The sequence below is a fragment of the Dermacentor albipictus genome, chromosome 7 (genome assembly GCF_038994185.2).
Source record: "Dermacentor albipictus isolate Rhodes 1998 colony chromosome 7, USDA_Dalb.pri_finalv2, whole genome shotgun sequence".
Lineage (NCBI taxonomy): Eukaryota > Metazoa > Arthropoda > Arachnida > Ixodida > Ixodidae > Dermacentor > Dermacentor albipictus.
Window position 1 is genome coordinate 38,202,443 of NC_091827.1, and position 21,399 is coordinate 38,223,841.

General features: G+C 49.7%; 1 protein-coding gene across 9 annotated transcripts in view; it reads left to right on the forward strand.

Moving 5' to 3' along the window:
• LOC135905678 (kinesin-like protein KIF26B) overlaps window positions 1-20,341 on the forward strand; it is a 760,359-nt gene extending 740,018 nt beyond the window's left edge. For 8 of the 9 annotated variants that reach the window (XM_070521909.1, XM_070521906.1, XM_070521911.1 and 5 more), the window contains 5 exons: window positions 6,635-6,797; window positions 8,078-8,440; window positions 9,768-10,197; window positions 12,645-14,933; window positions 16,933-20,341. In XM_070521909.1, coding sequence (XP_070378010.1) covers window positions 6,635-6,797; window positions 8,078-8,440; window positions 9,768-10,197; window positions 12,645-14,933; window positions 16,933-17,210 — 3,523 coding nt within the window. In that variant the 3' untranslated portion in view covers window positions 17,211-20,341. The remainder of the gene's footprint in view (window positions 1-6,634; window positions 6,798-8,077; window positions 8,441-9,767; window positions 10,198-12,644; window positions 14,934-16,932) is intronic. The other variant, XM_070521907.1, reaches the window with a different exon arrangement.
• The last annotated feature ends 1,058 nt before the right edge of the window (window positions 20,342-21,399 follow it).

Sequence of the window (21,399 nt, forward strand, 5' to 3'; positions counted from 1 at the left end):
TTTTTCCTCTCAGTGACCTCCCCTAAAGCAAGTATATGGACGATTTTAACTTTGATTAGTCATTTATTTTACCTAGGTTGCGTGAAGCAAAGCAACCCATCTTCAGAATTTGTCTCCTGTAAAGCGTGCTTTGTGCTTAGTACGGCATAACTAGGAGGAGCCAAACCATCCCCTCACAGCGTTTTTTTTTTACGTTTATCTTATTTTTACATTTTCGGTCATGAGAAGAGAGGTGTTAATCCAATACAAAGGAGAGGACAACAATCATCTTCATCATAATTGTCAAGTTCAATTCCAATCATGCTTCACGATAGCGGCACAGTGCGCTTATTTTAATTTAAATTTAAAACATTATAATTTAGAAACGGTGGTTAGCCGCAGCTGAATGTAACCAAGGGCATATGGTTTGCCGTCATGTGGCACTCCTTAGAGTATTTTCTTTATATTCCACTTAATTTGTTATTTAGCTAAGATGAATTATGCAAAATGTTTAATACAAACTTTAAGGCCAAGTGCGTTTCGTTGTGCTGTAGAGGGGATTGAGAAACGACCGACCCAATTTTTGTGGCAACGTACATGCTGCGTCGCGATTTCTTTTGGCGTTTAAAAAAAATTCAGCGAAATATGAAATAAAACCACGTGACTGCACTCGTGCGCTATCATACTGCAGCGCACTATGCAGCGCATATTGCTATCGTTTTCGTCTGAAATTCTGCTGAGCAGCAGCTAGGCAGTTTCAAGCTGCAAGGTCTCGCTAGTTCAGGAGACAACGCTGGGAGAAAGGCATGATCGAGGATCGCCTTTGAGGCAATCCAGGGTAACGCTTCGCAGAGGTCAACTCATTGCCTTCCTCCAAATCCAATACTGCCGCCTCCTTGCGCCATCGATATCGTCGCATGTAATTAAGCGGGCCTCGTCTAATTTTCGATTGCTTATCCAACGCGTAGACAAATGCGTGATGGAGTCCCTCTGGAGCAATCTATACGGTCACGCATGGCAAAGGTCTATCTACATGGTGCATTCCGTGTAAGCCGGAAAACCAGCCTTCTCGGGTTATCTACCTCATTTCATCTGATTAAGCCTGCCTCATCTAGAGACAAACGGGTGATAGAGTCGCACTGGGACGATGTAGGGTAACGCGTAACAAACTCGCGCGTTTCCGGTAAGGCGAAAAAACCATCTTTCTCGTGTCATCTGTGTCATCTCGTCTAATTAAACGTATCTCGAAACCGTTCGATAATCGATTCCTTATCGGGAATTCGGTCGACGAGCTGGTCGTCTCCGATTTACACCGGCATGGCAGTTCCCCCGCACGCTCCAGGACAGGATAAGAGAGCTGGACAGGCGCGGAGACTTCCGCCCCAGACGCGGAGAAAAAACAGGGGGGAGACCGCGTAAGTAAAACAGCCGTGGTTCTTATTAGTTCCGAGCCGCCGATTCGCATCAGAGCCGATCACCCCGGACCCCTAGCTCCTTACGAGTGGGCTTTCCCGGCCGACATTGCAATCGGGACCCTTCATAGTCTGCCACACTCGATGGGCCTTTCTTTTATCTGCTGCCTTCGCCCATACTCTCTCTCTCTCTCTCTCTATCTCTCTCTCTCTCTCTCTTCCCTCTCTCACCCTCATCACCCGCGCGTATTTCTTTTGGCATGCGAAGGGGAAAGCAAAAACAAATGATCGGGGTTTGGTAGCGCATGCCCTGTCCTGCTGAATACAGTGCAGTGGTGTGGAGGCTAACGCGAGCTTCAGACAGTCTGAATAACAGAGGCAGCACTGCAGTGTCGGCCGCAGCATAGGCGTAATTTTTGGGTTGTGGGGCGAGGGGGGCGTAATTTTTGGACGGAATCGAATACTAATAGAATAGGGCAAAAAGGATATTGAATCGTATCGAATATCTAATGTTCCTTTTCGATTAGTAATTTTATACAACGATATCCACGCCCTGGTGTTAACAATGTCATGAAATATCTGACTTCACATTGCCTGCTATCAAGCGTTGTTTATTAAACACACATGTGGAGCACTAGGGACGCAAATACAGTTCAATCACATGCCCAGAACATTTAGAAGAGTGCGAATGATTGCATATTGTAAGAAAAGGTCTGGCTACCGGAGCGACGAAGCGTGATGCGTTGCGTAAGTTCTCGTGATTTCTGTCTACGCCTGGTATGGCCGCCGGGACGAAGTTGATCACAATTTTGGCTCCAATTTTCTGTTCGATCGTGCGCAGTTGACGATTTGAAATATTTGAAAGGCGTTTGGAAAATATCCGTAGTTACGAATAACGAATATCTCATTCAGAGACCAAATTGAATGGCACATTATTAACTACCCGTCTTGAAAACGCCGCATCTTTAGTGGGAAAGTACAACTTAACAAATATTTGAATGTAGCCAGTCCGCAGGATTTCTCGGCTTCAACTAGTGTGAAATTTCGTTTCTTGGCATGAAGCGGTGCCACTTTACGAACTTTGGGATTGAGCTAATTGACAAAGTTTTGTGACATCAGTTGGGGAGACAGTGCTGTGCCTTTGGCGGGAGGTGCTGTAACTTTGCAACCACAAAGATGGGAATAGTCTCCAGTTTTTTTTTTTTTTGTCGTTTAGACTAGTACCACAGATTGAGAAATAAAGGACGAACGTAAGTGTTTGTTTGTGTTCCTTCTTTGCGATCTCCTTGTTCTCGTTGTTGGCGCTACATGAAAACTTCTAGCGGAAATTACCTTAATCCCCAAATTGGCATTACCGCCACACTTGAAACTCACCGACGCGCCTCTTTAAATGTTGACCTACGTGTCATAGAAACATTGACTGCGTTGGTGTTTCGACCGCTCTTCTTAAGCATTGGACACCCAAAACACAGGGTGCGAAACACGTTGTCTCGTAGCATAGTCTACATACGCATCAATGGCCACGTCGACCAGCTTCTTTCGTTAACGGCAAGCAGGAGACTAGAAAGCGGATGAAGTTACTCGAGATGCGTATACAACTGAACAATACCGAATGCGATACATCCCATGTTATTCAAACCTCATGGGTACCCCGCCTTAGGCTTGTTATCGTTTCTAATGTATTGTTCTACGTTCTACATCCTGGTCTGCTCTTAGGCAATGTGGAAGTGGCATGCACTTATTTGTATTCCAGGGCGCACAACAATACAATCTCGTCCTTTGCGGTCAGTCTGAGTTCCACAATACCTCGGTTTTCATCGCTTGAAATGAAGGTGGTCTGTAAACGCTGTTAGGCATTTCGGCATCGCGCTCATGAACCCGTACCGCTTCTGGACAGCTGTTACAGTACATAAGGCTGCACGGTATTAATGAGAGAAAGAGAAACAGAATGTTTGGAACTCCCCTTCGCCTGCGAGCTCCTTGTCTGAGCTTTTCGCTTGCATCTGTGTTTCTCTTCTCTCTTCCTAAGCTTTTTCTCTCCATTTCCTGTGTGCTTCGGACAGCTCTCTCCCCTGTTTTTGATTCACTCATTCTCGTCGCGAGTTCCCGCACATGTATCTACGAGACACGAGGTACAATGCTCCTCCATTATTTCGTTTACTTCCGCGTTTCTTTTTCCCGCCTTTTTCATTCGCCAGACGGCAGCAGCGCGGTCTTTCACGTGATTGTGCTCCCATTAATGTCGTCTGCTCCCGACTCAGAGCTGAGTTGCAGACGAATCTTTCTTTCACGTCTGCTTTCGAGAGGAACTCGTGTCCGAGCTCGTCATTATTGCACCTCCTACCCCCTACCCTGCCCCCCCCCCTTCCCCCCTACTGCTTCCTCAACCTCATCTTCATCCATAGCCGCGGGCTTGAGCCATTCTTGCTTCTCTCGCGTTTCCGCACCGACTGCTCCGTTCTGCCGGCTACTTGACACTAATAGCTGCCGACCGATCGCCGGCGCGAACATGGTTGCTTGCCCGAACGCGACATGGTGAAGGGGCTTCAGTTGTCTTGTTTTTTGTGTGTTTTTTTTTGCGTCATGCATGCCGGTGTGGGTGAGCCACAGTTTCGAAAGCTGCCTAGCCACTAGCTTAGCAGGGCAGGGCATTTCAGATATCGGCAAGGAGGAGATACGAGAGGCCATTGGCAAACTGAGTGCGTTACAGCGGCTGTCCTTTTGTTTCTTTCCGTCTGTCCTTCTTTTTGTCGTCTGCTTTGGGCACTGCGTGCAGAAGATACAGTTACACCCTCCTGGCTAATGCATCGGCTGAGCAATCATTGTTCTTCAGAAGCACAGAAAAGCTTGACGTTGAACTAGTTTCTGAAACACCAAGATCATATTTCTTGAGCCTTGATGCAGACGAAGAAACACGAAGAAGCGACAGAGGGAGCATAAATGGGCCAACATTAGATATGAGCGAGAGACAATCGGAATAAGGGTAGAAAATGCACAGAACAGATAACAACGGGAATCGTTACATCCATCAGTAAACCAGAGGTAGGCGCAATGCTAGGTTACAATATATATAGTAACGCGTAATTAGCTGACGCAGTCTGCTACCACTACCACCGACAAGGTCGAAGTGCTGAATGAAAATTTTGACCTAGCCGAGATGGTCAGCGCGGAGAATAGGAAGTGTAGACAACAGATATAAATATAAAGGAAAACCGGTGAGATTAAACAGAGGATATATCCGGTTAGCTAACCTCTACTGGGGAAAGGAGAGTTCGAAACTGAGAAAGAGATGAAGTAAAGAAGGTACAGAAGACTGTGTGAACAGCTGTCACACAGTCTATCAAGGCGCCACATAGTTACATGCCGTGTCAGTTTCAGATACTGAGACGTACACTTTGGCTGCACGGCACTGTGTATTGTGTGAAGTGCAGATAAAAAAAATATATCACAGTTTTGCCATAAGGGCCACGCAATGAATGCAATAGCTACATGTTAGATTGATACACCAAGTGTAAGACTCGTGGCTGTAGTGGCAGTATGAATTGAAGTAATTAATCGTAAGCTAACTAGGTAAAAACGAGCTGTGTATCTAGGGGCCCTCTGTTTGAATCCTATCATCGGACAGTTTCATTTATATTTATTCATTATAAAGCCAATATCTTTCTTAGCGGCTTTACCACCACTTTTCCGTATCGGATACGTTTGAATCTTCTTTCCTAGGCCGGTCGCGGAGCTAGTACTCAGCCGCGCCGCCAAAAATGCATCATTTTCACATTTGAGCTTTGTAATTGTTTCGCACTTCTTATGTCTAAGTCTCAGAAAATTTAATATAAGAGGCATGCGCTGTCGGTGTTGTTTCTTCCTGGCATTTGTTCGTGGCCTGCCATTCTGAAAATTCTAAAGAATAATGAAGACCTACTATGAGCAATATTAGTGATAGCATGGTGTGGCAATATAACCACCATGTACCGCACGTCACATAGCATGGCCTGGCATATAGCGTACATATACCTAAATATATACAGAGCCTCACAGCGACGTTGTCGGCAAAACTTCGCTTGGAGAGTCTCTCTATAATTGCTATCGCAATACAAGAATGAAAACGCAGATAACGCTAAAGAAAACAGTTGCCACCAGCACAAACTACCCTGCATGCATGCTGATGTTGATGGACTACATGAGTCAGAAGTGCCGCCGACCAGCCAATCAGTAGTCTTGCCTGTCTGACAAACTTGAATCTCGAGAAGTCGGGAAGTTTGATTGTCGGAGGCCAACCACAAGTGCTGCCGTCGCCCGAAGAGCAAGAACACACACATTCCATTGTGTGCCCTGACGTTTTGACGGAAGTCAATTCATTCCGAATTTCACCGAAATCAAGCTCTAAATCTACGGCGATTTGCTTTTAGACACTCGTTTAGTTCAATAATGCACTTGCGCTTGGCGGAGGGCCTGAAAGAATGGAGATGTATGGCGCACTTCCGCACATGGACGCGCGTGCGTGACGCTGAGTCAACTGCAAAAGTTTACGGGACGCAGAATCTGCCAAGGAGCTGAATTCTCGCGAAGCGTGGTCACAAAGCCTCGAATTAAACGTTCGAGCATGTACTAGCCTTCGCCACCTACACAGTGATTCATTAAATACGAAGTGTCATGCCTTATCAGTGCAGGAATTCACATTTGAAGCGACAGTCCCTGGCATCTGTTCTAGCGCAACTTGACACTAGGCCATTGTCCCTCGACACGATTTTCAAGTGCCGCCAACAAAAGACATCGCAGGTGAAGGCGACGAAGGGTCTACTTCGGTTTTTGAAAGAGACGGGATTCTACAAGCGGCGGTGACAGTGATATCACGTACCATGCCAGATTGATGGACTCCAACGGACGATGTGTGTGCGCTGTGCTATGTGCTCTCTCTCTCTCCCCCTTCCCCATCTTTCATCTCCCCCATCCTTCTCCCATGTGTAGGGTAGCAAACCGGTTAAGCTAAACTGGTTAACCTCCCTGCCTTTCCTTCTCCACTTTTTCCTTCCTTCCACGTTTGAAGGGAAAAACGCATCCCGCAAACTTTTGCTGTTGACTGTACGTTGCCTGTGCTGGTACCGGTGCGTGTCTAACGTCGCCTAACGTCGGCTATGCTTGCCTAACGTCGGCAACAGCTTCGCTGTGCATCCACTTTAACCGGGTGCAATCGAGGCGGACATTGTTTTGTGTGCGTGTGTGTGACACAGCTTCTCGTGGCGCAGGGAGTCCAAGGTGACGCAGCTGCTGAAGGAGGCCCTGGGCAGCGTCACCTGTCGGGCCGCCATGATCGCCCACGTGTCTCCGCTGGCGGCGAACTACGCCGAGACGCTGGCCACGATACAGCTGGCGTCCAGGGTGCACCGCATGAGACGCAAGAAGCTAAAGGTGGCGCCACTGATTGACCTGCCGACAAATCTCCGTGCTTTGTTACATTTCACTCTAACATAAGTGGCGCAGCCTGGAGCGTACCGTATTTTCCTGACTGTAGTCCGCGGGCGACGCGTGTTTATTAGTTGAAATTTATCGCGGCGCTGATTACGCGCGTGATTTTTTTTAAATCCTATGCAAGCTTGAAGGAATCGGGGCCCACTGCATGCTGTTGTAAAGCCTTTTTACCATAATAAATAACATTGTGAAATCGACTGCATGCTGTTTGCGGCTAATGTAAACCTAATTTAGGCCCTAATTTGCCCTTGCCGACTATACGCCCGATGCGGACTATAGACCGGTAAACGCGGTACAAAGCGGTGTTTATCAGTTCAGGAATGCTTGAAATGTCGACAGCATTGAATAGTAGAAACATCTTGCGATGCTTTGTGCAACCAGCATGCGTAGGATATGTGTCGCTTCACTGTCGTTCATCCGAGGAATATAGCTACTACACATTACCTATCGTCTCGACCCGCCGTGGTTGCTCAGTGGCTATGGTGTTGGGCTGCTGAGCACGAGGTCGCGGGATCGAATCCCGGCCACGGCGGCCGCATTTCGATGGGGGCGAAATGCGAAAACACCCGTGTGCTTAGATTTAGGTGCACGTTAAAGAACCCCAGGTGGTCAAAATTTCCGGAGTCCTCCACTACGGCGTGCCTCATAATCAGAAAGTGGTTTTGGCACGTAAAACCCCAAATATTATTATTATTATTATTACCTATCGTCTCGTCATCGCCTTTGCGCACTATCGGCCGCGTAGCGTAAAGCGCATGATTGTAGTCAAATTCCAGGCGCTCCGGTTGAACTTGACGTCACGAGACGGCACCATCGGCTCTGCTGCTTGCATCAACGTGACCTGTATTTCGAAAATTTTATAATACGTATTCGAACGCGCTATAGGTACGTAGACTGCTTTAGCCTCTCTTTATTTGGTGTTAGCGACTATGGAATACCAGAATGTAGACACGGACACTACTTAGCGTTGATAGTCACATTGTAGCACGGAATTCAATCATAGACAATTATTACCACAACCAATCACAAGATGTTCTGCGCAAAATTTAAGAAAGTGCAAGTTTCACATCTATCATGTTTTTTTTCTTTTGTAACAATCAACTTGTCACCACAAAATTGGCGAAAATATTTTATTGAAAGAATACTTTACCCGTCTAGAGTGATTTATCGCTTCTCTTTTGGCGTCTCCTCAAACCGCTTTCAAATTTGGCCCCTCGCAGTACGGCTCGACCATGACCAGCGCCGCGGCGGACGGCGTGGACGGCGTGTGCCGGCCCTTCATGCGGACCCAGGCGCTGAACGAGGAAGGCTCGTCGGGCCCGCGGTCCGGCAGCTCGGACCCGGAGTACACGTCGAGCAGCGAGCAGTCGTGCGACACGGTCATCTACGTGGGCCGCCACCAGGACTTCACGGACAACGAGGGCCCGCCGCCCGCGCTCGAGGCGGTGCTGTCGGCGCCCACGCCCCAAAACTCGCCCGCCAGGACCGCGGCGACGGCCAAGCCTCCGGAGTCCCCCGCGCGACACGGCGCCTGTGCCTTAGGACCGGCGGTCGCCAGGCCGGAGACGTCGGCGACCTCAAAGGTTGGTGCTGCTCCGAAAGGCGTGCTTCTAGAGGCTTAGCGTAGGGCGCGTGTAGCACTATGCTAATAAATTATCTACACAAACAGACATTAACGATGGGATGTAGTAGTAGAGTAAGTCTCTCGTGCAGTTTCGTGAGTGATTCGGCTTGATTGACCCACATAAGGCAGGCTTGTTGCGTAGATAAACTTAGTTGAAAGTGGCGCTGGTCCTGTCGTTGGTCCAGGACTGAAGAAGGATCCTTCTTTTTACTCATTCATAGTAGTAGAGCAATACTCCGCACATTTTTTGTACATGTAGATTAATATCTTCGAAAGAAATTTGGAATTAATTTATATTTTGATAAGATTATGTTTTCTTCTCATTTGTACGCTTGTGCTATTCTGCACTAGTTATTATCTTGTTCGGTATACTCGATTCTCTTGTTTGCTTGTCTATTTGTCACCTTCGCTGTGCCTTGTAAAAGGGGGCGCAAACCCTCGTCAAGTGGACTAGCTTCCACTTTGTTGTTCGGGCCTCCTTCTAAATGTTCTTTGGAAAAATAAACGTGATTTCATTTGATTTGATTTGGTGTTGCGCTCGCAGCACGAGGTCGCGGGATCGAATCCCGGCTACAGCGGCCGTATTCCGATGGAGGCAAAAGGAAAAATAAAACAAAAAAAACAACCATGTACTTAGATTTAGGTGCACGTTGAAGAAGACCAGGTAGTCAAAATTAATCCGGAGTCTCTCCCCCCCCCTCCCCCTACTACGGCGTGACTCATGATCAGATCGTGGTTTTGGCACTTAAAACCCTATAATTTATCTTTTCTTTAAGAAGAGGTTTGTGTTGCTCCGAGGCTGCTAATTATGTTGGAAGCTCTCAAATTGATCCGCCGTGGTGGTGTTGCGCTGCTATAGGCACGAGGTCGTGGGTCGTGATTCGCGCAAAGCATTGGGAAAAGCAATCAAAGTGAACCTGCTACATGACGACACACTGACACCTAGAGAAAACACACCAACCTTACAACTCGATCTACTAAAACACTTTACAGACGTTATTGAAACTAGGAACGCAGATTCACTCGGAAGCGTTTCAAGATGCATGTGGCATTCTTTAAAATGTCATTACATTCACGAATGATTTTACTTTTGATATCTCGAAGGGGCAGCGCAAAAAGACGATGACAGAAGGCAGGAAACACACAGGACAGCGCTGAACTCACAACTAACTTTATTACTTTTGATATATTATCTTGCTCCTGTAGAAGTTACAAGCGTAGAGCCCATTAACAGATTCTCTCTCTCTCTCTTTCCCTCTCTCTCTTTCCCTCTCTCTCATTCGCAGTGCGCCGCAGCGAACCGCGATGCCTGCTCGTCTCCCAGCGCCGCAGAGAGCCACGGCAAGGCGCATCACACGCTGAAGAAAAGCCACCGCGGCGGCGGAGCCTCCGCCAAGGATCCGCCTATGACGTCAGCGTCAACGGCGGGCCCAGACGCAGCGGCGGCGGCGTCGGCCGCCGGTGGCGCTAGGCGCGCCAGCGACGAGCTCTGGATCGACGGTCCGCGCTTCTCGAAGCCCCGCTTCGACTCGCGCACCCTGGAGCAGCTGCAGAAGGAGCAGTGGGTCGACGGCCCCGCGGTGGCCGCCGCCGTGTACGGCTACATGGACGACCACAAGAAGAACATGGTCGAGCGCTGGGTGCAGGAGCACTCGCGCTACTCGCAGAGCCCCAAGGGCGCCAAGAAGCACCGGCCGGCCTCGTCCAGCAGGACCGGTGCGTGTGTGTGGCCGCCGCAAGGGGTGAAGGCGTTCTGAAGCTAAGCTTCACAAGGAATAGCGACGTCGCATTTTTTTTACTCCTTATTTTAAGCGTTCGCTTCTTCTCAACGATTCAGTCCTTCAACGCATAAGCCTATGCATCAGTGCCCTGATCACATAGCGGGAGAGATTTATTGATTGATTGATTGATTGATTGATTGATTGATTGATTGATTGATTGATTGATTGATTGATTGATTGATTGATTGATTGATTGATTGATTGATTGATCGATCGATCGATCGAGTGAGTGAGTGAGTGAGTGAGTGAGTGAGTGAGTGAGTGAGTGAGTGAGTGAGTGAGTGAGTGAGTGAGTGAGTGAGTGAGTGAGTGAGTGAGTGAGTGAGTGAGTGAGTGAGTGAGTGAGTGAGTGAGTGAAGAAAAAACGTAGGTCACAATAACTCTTGCGCCAGTGGCCTAAACTAATGGAGGCCCATAGTGACATACATTGGAATCTAATTTAAACATACGTGATAAATATTGAAAGGAAGCTATTAGAAACATGTACAAAATGAAATATAAGATGTTCGGAATTAGAAGTTAGATAAAAAGAAGCATTTCGCCGCAGCTACGAAGTTCCCAGGCGCTTTACTGTCAAGTGGCCCTGCATTCCATATTTTTTACACCGCATAGGAGGGTGTAAATGCAAAGCTGCTTGTGGGGTAATGCGGTGACTGGATTCGATCGAGTGAAAAGGGGGAATGTAGTGAATGATTCGTCGAGGAGTGTGAAGCGCACTCTGCGGCGCCAGCTCAATTCCTCTTGGGTCAGCGCGTGGGTCACTGTATATCACGTGTCGCTCCCGTCGTGTGCGCCTGCCGATTAGAAGCCACAATACAAACCACCAAGTAGGAGTTAGAGTAGCGGTGAAGACATATAACTTTATGCCTTGTACTAATTGCTTTGGTCTGTCGTTTTGTTTGCGTGTTATATCTCTGAATTGTAATAATTGGCGCGTTTCATTGCTTTCTTCTGTTTTGACCAACAACGTTTCGTTGTTTTGATTGTGACCCACTCCTGTATGAGCCTGTAAAGGGCTTACAGTATTGCTAAATAAATAAATAAATAAATAAATATCAAAAATAGAGCAGTTCAAACGCCGCCGATAGCGTTACCGTAATCATCAATCAGAAACAAATGAAGACAGTAAGTATTTCATAGAAGCTAACGCTGTATTTGACGATTATTATCGACGGTTTCTACAGAATTTTTTTTTTTGCGTGTGCGTGTGTTTGTGTGAAGGTTTGAACCGGCTAAACCTTTAAAGAATACTGGCAGACGTCAGAGTCCCCTAACTAATTTGACGTCACGAATCAGACGACGTGACGTCTCGACACACTGGCTCGGTGAACGCACTAGGATGTAGTTGTATCATTACTCACGATATGCGCACCTCCTGGGTCACGGCGTCATGTTCATGACGTCACGACACCCTCGCTCGCTTCGTTTCTAGCTGTGCCTGCTGCAGTTGTCACGCGTGAACGCATTTCGAAGAAATTCACGCAGCACACTCGTTAGTTTTTTGCGACCAATGACGTCACACAGATCTTTATTGCTGCACGAAGTCTGCGAACTTTGCCCTGTGTCATGATCGACGTTACGATGTCGATGACGCCAGGATAAGTGTTTCGAGACATCTTTAGTGTCGAATTAAACTACAAGATAAACTATAACCCTCAAGCTTCCCAAACATGGTTAATTTGTGTGTCAGAACTATTTTACAGGGGCTCTAAGACGAATACTAAGTTAAGCCAGCTACGCATCTTCTATAAAATAAATGGTCACTGTGATCGCGAAAGGGAGCTTGAAAAGCCAGGAAACACGCAGCCACGAAAAACGTGTTGTACCATGTTCTGTTCACAGATGCGTCGGTGTTGTTTTGTAGATGCTGCAGAGTGTATCGAAACTAGCCGCACATACGAACGGTTTTTTTTCTTTTTTTATTTCTTTTCAATGCACAACTTCATATGCTCCATTTTGCCCATTTTTTATGCAGCCATGCGCCTGACTAATTACCCTGTCTTTCAAAAGCTATGACATACTCGTATTTGAGATTGACATCAGAACTGATGCGATGAAGTGGAACTTCTGATTTTTATATTACTGCATGTGCTGCTCGAAGGCAGTAGGGTTCTTGAAGGGCTACTGTACCATTTAGTGAGAAATAAAACAACGCCGCGCGTTGTACTCCCTCGCTTCAAACGCTGCACGCAAGCACACCAGTGCTTTACTCGCCACAGAACACACTTTGAAGCTAACGGCAGTGGGCAAGTAAACGTGAGAGACTGATTCGTTTGTAAATTAACTCATTTTCTCATTCAACTTCTCGCTCATTCAATACTTTACTGATTCATTCAATTAATAATTCGTACGTTCATTCGTTCGTTTGTTCTTTCGTTTCAGAAGCCGAGCCAAGTCCGAAGTCGACGCCAGAGCACAGAAAGACGAGGACGCACCACGAGCACCACTCGAAGAGGAGGAGCTCGCCGGAGAGGTGTCACGTGAACGGCGGAGCCTCCAAGGAACACCACGAGCGTAGGACCGCGCACGACGCTTCCTCGTCGGAGCAGCACGCCAAGTCGTCCAAGTGCACTCCAACCAAGAGAGACCAGGGTCAGAACACGACACGAGAGGAGGTCGCCACCTGCCAGGACGTCCACATGACGCCCGCCGAAGAGGAGCAGCCAGAGTCGCCCGTGCAGATGCAGGACTGCTGCCTGCAGGTCACCGAAGAAGACATCCTCGCCGCGACGTCCGGCTGGCCCTCGGCCAAAGACGAGAACCCGCTGCCCGAAGTGGACCAGGGAAGCAGCAAGAACGGAGCTGGCGGCGGAAGTCAGGAGAGCCACCCGCTCCGTGTACTAAGCGACGACGGCCTCAACTTGCCGTCCTCCTTCACGGACTCCAGGTCCGTAAGCGTGGACCTCAACCACGTCGTCGGCGACGACGCCGAGATCTTGGGACACGTCTACGGGGGCCTGACCTGGAAGCTCCTGCAGGGCACCCTGCTTCAGCGTCGCCGGGAGCGTCACCAGAGGCTCTACGGAGACGACATGAGTGTCGGCGTTAAGGGAGACGTGCTCACCGAGAAGTTGGAGCGCATCGCCAGGCTGCGAAAGTTGACGTCGCCATACTTCGACAACAACAACGAGCGGATACCGTCCCTGCTCATAATGCGCAGCGGAACGTCCAGCCCCACGGGAGGCCGTTACGGCAGCCTTCCGAACAGGAAGCAGCGAAAGGACCTGTGCGACGACCACGACGGCTCCACGGACGACGGCAGCAACAGTGACTGCGCGGACGTCACCAGCACCAAAAGCGAACCGGCCGACTTGGACGCGGACAGGTACGACATCCAGAGGCTGAACATCAAGCCAATGAACGGTCTAAAATTGGAAGCCTTCTACAACCGCATCCAGAAGTCAAACTCCTCGCTCGCCGAGAGCCAGGACCTGTCACCGCCCAAGCTGTCGCCCCAGGGTGACACCCTTTTCCAGTCGTACTCGGAAAAGCTCGATCTCCTAGCAAAGGACTTCGGCGTGTTCCCGGGTGCGCAAGATCCTCCGGTAATAGACGTGCAGCCTCACAGACTGTTCCCGCTGCTTAACGCGAACGGCGAGGCTGACGGGCTCCCAGCAAACCAAAAAGTTCCTCCTCAAAGCACAGATGCTCCTACGGACTCCCCACCAGAGGCTTCGGGGGACTGTGCTTCGCCGGCTGCTTGCTCCTTCGCCAGGCAGCTAAGGCGGCTAAGCAGCGGAGGACCGAACGAAGACGTCGCCGCGAGGTTAGCGCAGAGCGGCGACCACGCCCCGAGCCAACACCACGTGGAGAAGTCCGCCTCTAAGCCTAACAGGGTACTAACTAATGGCGCTCGCACGAGTTCCTCCACACAGCAGCAGCAGCAGCAGCAACAACAACAACAACAGCCTGTTAAAACGGAACACTCGTCTCCCAAGAGGGCGGTCGCGCCCGGCTCGAAACCACAGCGCAAACTCAGCTCCGGAACCGTTCCGGTTCCAGCGACCGTGGCTGTGACCTCGGCGCACAAGATTCACATGTCACCGTCGCGAGCAGCCGCCAGCCCGACGAACAGCGCTTGCGGCACCCTCACGGGCTGCTGCAGCCCGACCAGGAGCCGAGTGGGCGCCAAGAACGGCCGCGCTCCGACCGCCGCACCGGCGGCCGTGATCACCAAGGCACCGTGCAGCAACGGCAAGCACTGCGACCCGGCGAGGCTCGCCAAGAAACCGCAGCACGGTAGCAAGCAGCCGCCAGGGGGAGCCACCACGTCGACCGCCGCCGCCGACGGGGGCGACCCCGCGTGCGCAGCCAACAACCCGCTCTGCCGCAGCGTGTCGACTCCTACCACGCCCTGCAGCGCGACGGACTCGAAGGCCGCCATCCAGCGGGCGGAGACGGTCGACTCGGGCGCACTGCCGTCCCCGTACGCAACGGTGACGCAGGCGAGGCCCACGATACGCAAGTCGAGCAGCGGCCACGGCAGCAGCGACTCGAGCAGCTTCAAGGGCGTCATGAAGACCGTGCAGGTGGTGCAGTGCTCGGGCACGAGCAGCGGGTACGAGAGCATCATCCTGCGCGACAGCACCCCGGCCTCCAGCCAGGACTCCGGCAGCGAGCGAGGCAACAAGGACGCGCGCGGCCGCAAGGGATCCCGCAAGGCAGCGCAAGGTAACGCACGATGACCTCTGCGTCCTTCCCGTAGACGGGAGGTTCGTAAGCCATGCTTTCTAGTGGCAGGGTGCAGCGGCTTTACGTTAGCAGACGGACTGCCCCCCTGCTGCAAAGCTCTTGTGCACCGGGTTGACAATGTTGGCTTGTTGGTCAAATGTGCAGTGGCGTAGCTACGTAGTCTGGCACCCGGGGCCCATATGTGTTCTGTCACCCCCCCCCGGGGTGTAGCCGGCGGAAAGAGGGGTGTCTTCAGACGTATATGACACCCCCCCCCCATTGGCCCCTTGCACCCGGGGCCCACGGCCCCGCCCCCCCCCCCCCCTGTTGCTACGCCACTGCAAATGTGTTAATATGACTGCACGCTTCATCCCAGCTCAGTTTTGCACCCCACTGAGCACTTTAAGAACGAGACTTCCATGTGTGCTCTTCGGAACAAAGTTCTAGATATTATAAGCATAAGAAACACACTCTAAACGGTCTCCACTTTAAAGCAACACTCTGCACCGGAGTCTGTCAGAGGGAAATCTATTGTTTCGGAAGGAACCCCATTGATTTCTAACAATACGTAGTGCAAAGAGAAATCGATCTGGAAGACAGCTTGTCTTCTCTTGTCTGATACCAACAACACTCAGTGGCTCAGTCACGAGAAGAAAGATCAAAACAAATTTTCGTCCTCCTCTCCTTTATCAGGATGATCCTGCTTAATGTCCCTTAGTGCTCATCTAAGAACAAAGGGAATGCTGAACAAGCATTTACTCCCTTAACGTAGTAGCCATATCTCTCACATTTAACTCCACTCTCCAGGGTTATTTCGCTCCCCCGATGGAGTGTACGTACCTGCGTTTTATTAGCGTTAGTACACGTCGATAAGTTGCATTCACTGTTTGGTCACAGGCAGAATGAGCGTAATCCGTGTGGGAGTATGAGAACTCCTCAACATGGAATTCCTCATACGTACTTCCTCATAGTAAGTTGTCAGAACTCCAATTGTTTCTACCAAAGTGACGTCAACGTAACTCCATGCGGAGCTACAAGCATGGTCAAAATGGACTTAAGCATGACTCAAGCACCTTCTTCTCTTCGAGGAATAACTTCTCTATTTCCTTGTCCACTGACCCTGTGCTCAATGGTGTAGCAATCGCACTTTGAGTCCAATCGAGGCACCTTCTCTGCTTGTGCCCAAGCAACGCGAAAATACAACACGATTCGACGTTATTGTGGTCAAGTATGTGGCACAAACGCCTTCTCATTCATGTATGGAATAACTACTCTCTCCTTGTCCACTCCCTCTGTGCTCGGTGAACTACAAATAGAGTTTTCGGCCCACTCCAGGCAGCTCCTCTCGTATCCAAGCAGCGTCAGCGCTACTATATCTGCAACTACCAATATGCTCAATACTGGAGTTATATGTGGCACTAACGTCTACTCATTCACGCATGAAGTAACTGATCTCTCCCTTTGTCTACTCGTTTTGTGCTCAGTGGCCTAGCAATCGAGTTTTGGTCCACTCCAGCGCTTCTTCTCCAGCAGTTTTCTTGTGCCTAAGTAGCGTCAACGCTACTCCACCTGTAGCTACCGATATGCCCAAAACTGGGTGTACAGGCGCCGACAAAAGTGGTATACTCCACGTAGCGGCAGCCGGAGCAGCGGCACACTAGAGTCACTACGGCACACTGCATCGCGACGCCATCTACAGGCGGCATCTGGGATCGACACGCCTGCAGATAATAAAGGGCACCCATTGGCTGTCTCGATCCCAGATGCTGCCTGTAGATGGCGATGCAGTTTGCCGTTGCTCCGGCTCCCGCTGCGTGGAGTATACCACTTTTGTCGGCGCCTGTATATGTGACAAAAACGCCTACTCATTCATGTATGGAGTAACTGCTATCTTCCCTTGTCCGCTCTCTCTCTCTCTCTGTGTGTGTGTGTGTGTGTGTGTGTGCTCAGTGGCGCAGCACTCGTGCTTTGAGTCCACTCCAGGGACTCCGTTCCTCAGTGCAGGCGGAGGAGTCGGCGGCAGGAGCCGATCGGCGCCGGGCCGAAGCCCACCCGAGAGCCCACCCGTGCGAAGGCGCCAGCACATGCCTGGACTTGGCAGGCACGTGCAGCGCTGGCACCAGCAGCACGGGCACGAGCTGCGCGGAGGAGCTGCCGGGGGGCAGCCCGAGGACGAAGTGGGCTGTGCTGGCCTTTTGTGCTGCAGGCTTCTGGACTTCTACTAGGCGCCGCAGCGGCAGCATGGGCAGGGGCAGGGGCAGCAGAGCCCCCTCGTAGTTGGACAAAGTGGCCTGTGTGTGTGCTTGCTGTGTGCGACTGTGCGCGGGAGACTCTTCGACCCGCAATAACTTCGTGCTGACTGGGGCTTTCTTTCTTCTCCCTTCTCGAAAGGCAGTGTTTTTACCACAGCATGCAGACGAGTGTCATGGTGCGCATGGAAGAGAGCCTGCTTGGCAACTTACGATGACAATAAGAGATAGCATTAGCATAGCCGGGACATGGCAGCACAATAAATGTAAATACATGCACCGGAGTGTACGCTAGCACGTAGAACGCGAGCAGCCCCGTCGGTGGCGACATCGTGTGGCAATGTGATCAGTCAGAACGCGTAAGCATAGCCTCCGATAAGGAGAGCGGCCGCCCGCCATCAGACCTCGAGGATAATGGCGTTACAAACACTACTTGCGTTAGATCATCGGGTCGCAAAACAAAAAATAAGAAAGTCAAATATACCTCCTCGAAAATAACGCTGCTGCTGACGCCTTTACACCACCGTGGACATAAGTGAACTAAGTACAATGAAGTCATTGCAATAACGGTTTTCCGTGCTTCTTTTTAAACCATCGTGCCGCAAGATGTCACCAGAAGCGTTGCTCCTCGCGTCTACATCTTCGGGTCTGCGTCTACAATGTGCTGTCATTGTTAATTGAGTGAGAAACCGTTCGGAAGAGGCACTGAGCATTGAAGCTGTATATCTTCAGACATCAAGCTGAGAACTGGTCTTTGCGCTCGGCCAAGACAGCCTTCACGCAACCAGGATAACCTGTACGTCACGTCACAGAGCACGGTCGTTACTTCTGCTGGGTTTCTTAAAGCAACAAGTAATTCTACACAAGCTCGAGATGAATGCGTTTTGCGGAAAGACATGAGTGATTTAACATAGCGTTACCGTCTAGCGTCGAGTGTAGGACAGAGTATTAGCGATGTTTGTCATTATTATTGAAATAAGCAGTTTAGTTTAGCGTTGTAAGGCCTAAGACAAGATGCCACTATGCCTCGGAAGTGTTCTGGTTTCCAGATACCAGGTAGGCGTCGCGGAATTTAGCGTTGATTTGTCTATGATTAGTTTCCTCTTGACCAGAGGACCGCCATATTTTGGCTTCGTGTTGCTTAGTTTCGGATATGTCGTCCCGGTAAACTCGCGGATAGCTATATTTTGGCTCCGTGTTGCTTAGTTTCGGATATGTCGTCCCGGTAAACTTGCGGATAGCTAATGGCAATTACCGAGAACCCTGTAAACTCCTCACATGTGCAGTCCTATCAGGCGGTGACGGTACGGCGGTACCGCTATGTTAAAAACACTCGTGTCTCTCGTCATGCTGGCAATCCGAAACCACCGCGCTGACGTCCTGTCCAAGGAAGCAACTCCTGGCAGAACAGACTTTCAGCCGGCAGTCAGCGGCATGTTCTAATTCAGAAAGAGTCCTTTCGAGCAAAGGTGCCTAAACAAAACTACTAAATATTAAAAAGAAAAATTCGCCAGGCTGAGCACGATAGGACCTGAAATGTATGTCTATACAGTTCAAGCGATAGGATAGCGGCCAGTCGCGAAAGGTATATCAAGACGCTAAAACAAGTCAGTTTTAGCCGAGTCATGGCAGCTAGTTTATCCATGGTCACAATGCCAGGATAGGTCCCGAAACTGCCGTGATTCTTTCTTTTCTTTAGTGGTGGCAAGACAGAGCGCTGACACTATTTATGAAATCAACGTAGCATATGGAGGCCTTTGAGCCCGAAGTATATTTTAATAGAAATAACTGGAAAAGCTAGTTTACGTTTACCATTAGCCAAGAGCCCGCGTAGGGCAGCTCGATATGTACGGAATTTTTTTTTCTTAACTAAAAGACACTTCGAACACGGCGCAGGTGGATAGAAAAAGTGTGATAAATACGAAACATACCAAATTTACTCGAACATAGCGCTGTGCTTAACACAAATTTACAGTATTTTCCGCAAAGGGCAGAGGTTATCTTTAGATCAAGATGCTTCTTGAAACACTCCCATGCTCGTGCATTTATTAATTGGTTGCTACAGTTGTCTATATATGAGCTTAAGTTTCTGGTCTCGTTTTTTCCAGCTGCGTCTGAAGGTTCATTCTCTGTGTCGTCACAACAAAACAGTATTGCTCACGCCATCCCCTAGTAGTGGGTTTTCATTACAAGCCACAGCTCATTACATACAAAAAACATAAACATTACATGAAAGCTATAGATCCGCAGAAGTAAAAGACACGATTCTATGAAGAAAGCATTTTCGTCTGTTCGCCATCCACTTAAACAGGAAGTGCAAGACGCTGCGAGCACTCAAAATGTGCGCTAACAGTACTTGTTGCTGGGCTGGATGTTTCATACTTATTCCGGTGTGACAGGGCGCGAAACAATGTGAACTAAGGCCAGACACCCTTTCCTGTCCTGGTCTTACTCCACATCGCTTCGAGCCCTGCTACAGCACAAAAAGTGGGGTAACGTTCTTCATTCATCCGACTTCAAGAAGCGGTCCAGGGCGCATCGATGTCCTCCTCGCAAGCTGCTCCGCAGGAGGCCCGGCGCGTAGCGCCACCTACAATATCATCTCTCCTACTGGAATCAGCATCAACTCCAGCACCAGCAGACGACAGACCTGGCCCGAACGCCGTCTGCAAGAACCTGGCGCCTGCGGGAACGCAGTAAAGGGTTCACTTCCGCACCCGTACCATGATCTCCAGAACGAGCCAAGCCAAGACAAGCAAGCAACGTGCCACTTTTTTCACAGCCGACGTCGGATAAAACGAACTCCGTCAATGACGACCCGCGCGGACTGATATTGCTCGGAAGTGTGCACGCTTGTGTTCTGTATACAGTTCGTCTGCCTACTAGTTTTGTACACCACGTGTGTTGTTCCATAGCGTTTCAGAACCAGTAAAGGTAAAACACGTCTCTTTGTACACACGCTTCTCCGAGTCCTCCCAGTGAAAAGAAGAAACTTTATTGGACACGCGTCGATCGAGTGCATAAGCGTGGACTGTGCGCCATCTCGCGCGAGGAGGATCTTAATAATATCAAAAACACAAACACAAGCGGGTGCGTGATGACTGTGTGCCCCGCTATGTTGTTCATTTGTACGTGTTATATTAAAAAGTGTTATTTTTATCCACGACTCCCCGATTCTTGTAGACGTTGTGCTGTTGCGTTCCAGCACGTGACTCAACCTTGAAGCGTGCGCGTTGTGCACCTGAGTTTCAACGTGTCTGTGCTTCAACCTGATAACGCGGATCATCAACAACTTTTGCCCTTTCCTGGTTCGTAAAGGCAATACCATTTGCGGAAAACAGGAGACGCAGATCACAATGATGATTATTTATTGGCATGCCCTTTAAACGGGGCGGTGACATATAGTCGCCTATGGCGTGCTTGAGTTTTTCAGGTATGCGCTACATACCTTTTCTTCTTGTATTTTTGTATCTTGTATTCTTCTTGCATGTTTACAAACATAGGCCCTGGACGGCTTCCGGTTTTGCTTACTGACATTACCCACTAAATTTACCGAGCAAGAAAGGAATTCGCTGCGATATCGAGTAGCAGGAGTGCGTTAAAATCTAAGCCCGCAGATTTTCAACACTTTTCCGCTGTACATAAAGACAATTTACCAAGTGAATGTTGCCGCAAGGAATACTAAATTCTTATGTATTAATCTTGATCCGTAATACGCATCTCTTTTATCTCAAAACTTCAAAATAGACTTTCCGCCCAGTAAAACAACTTAAAAACGCACTTTGTGTTCCGGCGCAGCAGACTGATAAGGCCCGTGACTGGAAGTTTATTGGGGCCGCACTCTCGCTGCTGTTATCACGCGAGTGAAATCGTCTATACATATCCTTAATCTTGTTAAAAGCCTTTAGTGGCTCATGAGTGTCCGGGCGCAGTCCGTGGTGGACGCAGGAAAGCGGTGATCACCGGCGAGGGGGGCAAGGAGAGGAGGCGCCACCGGCGAGGGGAGCAGGAGAGGAGGCTGTGCGAGCGGACGCGTGGGAGAGCGCGGACATGCGCGTAGTAAGCGCGTAGGGGTGCGCGCATATCGGCGACAAACCTTGCAGGTATACGGCTGTGATTGCATCATGCTCGCTTTCACGGCGGTGTCCGTTCGCAGAACAGTTCGGACAACAGCTACAGAGGCAGTCGCTTTCGCCTATCGCAGTTTAGCTCAGCAA